The sequence below is a fragment of the Salvelinus sp. IW2-2015 genome, linkage group LG36, assembly GCF_002910315.2.
Source record: "Salvelinus sp. IW2-2015 linkage group LG36, ASM291031v2, whole genome shotgun sequence".
Taxonomy (NCBI): domain Eukaryota; kingdom Metazoa; phylum Chordata; class Actinopteri; order Salmoniformes; family Salmonidae; genus Salvelinus; species Salvelinus sp. IW2-2015.
The window spans coordinates 16,972,575-16,975,339 of record NC_036875.1 but is presented as its reverse complement, the minus strand read 5'-3'; the positions used below and the strand labels follow the sequence as shown (position 1 = coordinate 16,975,339).

At 46.0% G+C, this 2,765-nt stretch overlaps 1 protein-coding gene across 1 annotated transcript in view; it reads left to right on the top strand.

Moving 5' to 3' along the window:
- dgkh (diacylglycerol kinase, eta) overlaps nucleotides 1-2,765 on the top strand; it is a 74,580-nt gene that overhangs the window by 54,264 nt on the left and 17,551 nt on the right. The window contains exons 11-12 of the mRNA XM_070437527.1: nucleotides 2,228-2,327; nucleotides 2,421-2,736. Of these exons, the coding sequence (XP_070293628.1) occupies nucleotides 2,228-2,327; nucleotides 2,421-2,736 (416 nt within the window). The remainder of the gene's footprint in view (nucleotides 1-2,227; nucleotides 2,328-2,420; nucleotides 2,737-2,765) is intronic.

Sequence of the window (2,765 nt, the reverse complement as noted above, 5' to 3'; positions counted from 1 at the left end):
GAGAGAGAGAGAGAGGGGAGAGAGAGAGAGAGGAGGGAGAGAGAGGGACGAGTAGCTTGATAGTAGTAGAGGTGAGTGTAGAGCCCTGAAGGTAGTAGAGCGAGAGACAGAGTGAGAGAGTTGTTGGTAGAGAGGAAGGTAGAGAGAGAGAAGTAGAGAGAGAGTAGAGCAGAGAGAGTAGGAGAGATAGAGAGATGAGTAGAGAGTGAGTAGAAGTGTGTAAGAGAAAGAGATGTAGAGAGAGAGAAGAGAGTAGATATAGTAAGAGAGAGTAGAGAGAATGAGAAGAATGAGAGAGAGATGGGTAGAGAGAGAGAGAGGGGAGAGAGAGTTAGAGTAAGAGAGAGAGTAAGATAGGATGAGTAGAGAAGGAGAAGGAGAGAGTAGAGACAGTAGTAGAGAGGACACGAGGTGAGAGCCGAGACAGTGAGAGAGAGGCAAGGCGGGTTGAAAGGAGAGGCGTGAAGTTTTTCACCATTAATTGAAATGTCGCAGCTCCATTTAGCCAGTTAAGCAGTGTGTGAGATAAGACTCAACCTTAGCGGAGGGAGAATGACACAGAGTGTTGGTCAGGTTCTCAAGGAATCTGGGTGAGATGGGCAGTTACGGAGCTCACTTCAATATGCGAGATTCTGGAATGGGGAGCACAACCAGAAGAGAGGAGAAGGCAAAGATGAGCATAAACTAGCCAGGCCAGGGGGATATCCGTTTACATTATAAAACACCCCAAATCTTAGTTCGGTGTGTACGCTGGCCGTCGTCAGTGTCGTTCTTGGCGTGACGGGGCCCGCCGTGTGTTTGGAGGGAGCTTTTCATCTCGTAGGTATGATGCCTCCCAAGCGGTTCCAACATCATTGGTGCTTGGCTCGCTCCAGTTTTCTCCAGAATCTGGGGAAGCTGCCGTGGTCATCGTCACTTACGATGGGCCCCAGCCAGCAACCGTCTGCGCCGGAGTGTGTCGTTTCCCTAGTGCGGCCAAGGGCAAGCACCTCCCAGCCTGGGCAGCTGGAGACACGAAAGACAGGGGGGGAGTAGAATGAGTACGGTGTGTGGTGGGGAGACAGGTCGGGGGGGTAGGTGGGGGGGGGGGGGGCGTTGGTTCTTACTCTGTTTTTGTGGAGGTGAGTTTGTCTATCTTCAGAGAGGACCCATTACTACACAACTTCCCCATCCCTCCACACACCCAGATCCGGAAGTTATCAAACTTCTGAAGCGACGCAGCCTGGAGAGCCACACAAAGAGAATGTACAGTGTCCAGAGTCACTGAACAAGTAGCTTTCTTGTCTCCTGTTCTTCGCCTGATCAGGGCACCAACCACCCTGTGCTCTGTCCCCAGTATCCTATGCTGCGACTGTGCCAGGGACTGGATCAGTCTGTCTTATCTGGTTGTTCTGTGTTGATTTAGGCATGCTCCATTCTTAATTCCCCTCTCTCTCACTCTGTCTCCCTCAAAGGACTTTGGCAGGTTCCATAAAACTATCTTATGGTAATTTCCCCTCCTTTTCTTTTCCTAAAATGATTATTTGGTGGTAGTGCATACTACATCTTGATATTCACCTATCATTACTCAGTACAACATGTATATACTGCATACATTAACTATAATACACTATAACATATACATAATATAATCATCAATACATAAATATACTACTTATAACATCTACTAATGATAATATACAAATACATACACATACATACATACATACATTGACATATACATGTAATACATACGTCACATACATTACATACATCATCAAATACACATAAAGCAACTAGCGTACCAGTCAAACTTTGGACACACCTACTATTCAATGGTTTTTCTTTAATTTTTTACTATTTGCTAGCATTGAAGAATAATAGTGAAGAATCAAAACTGATTGAGAATAGACACATATGGAATCAGTAGTAACCTAAAAAAGTTGTTAAGAACCGAAATCAAAACTTATTTTATATTTAGATTCTTCAAAGTTGAGCCACCCTTTGGCCTTGACAGCTTGCACAGCTTGGATTCTCTCAACCAGCTTCATGAGGTTAGTCACCTGAATGCATTTCAATTAACTCTCTCTCTACTCTCTCTCTACATCTCTCTCTCTACATCTCTCTCTCTACATCTCTCTCTCTACGCTCTCTCTACTMTCTCTCTACTCTGTCTATTCTCTCTCTACTCTGTCTACTCTCTACTCTCTCTACGCTCTCTCTCTCTACTCTCACGCTGTCCTTCCAGGATCCTGTGTGAGACAGTAAAGGACTTTGTTGCCAAAGTGGGAAAATCTTACGAGAAAAGTATTGAGAATACAGAGGAGTGTGACACTATGTCTCTCAAAGTAAGTACCCCCCCCACACACATACATATACACACACACACACACACGCACGCAGACACACACACACTACCCTAACTCTCCTTTTCCCAACAGTGTGCCATCCTGAATGAGAAGCTAGACTCACTCCTCCAGACCCTCAACACAGAAGCCCAGTCACTCCCACCACCTCTTCCCCTTTCCACACCACCAATCGTTGAAGAGGAGGAAGAGGAAGAAGATGAGGAGGAGGAGGTGAGCGAGGAGTCGTTGACCGAGCTGAAGGAGAAACTGGAAGCRGAGGAGAGCGAAAAGAGAGGAGAGAAAGGAGGATGTTCGCCACACAAGCTGTTCAGAGCTAAAGAACAGCTGATGTTACGAGCCAACAGCCTGAAGAAGGCTGTACGACAGATCATTGAACAGGCCGAGAGAGGTACGTAGATATAGAACATAACAGATCAT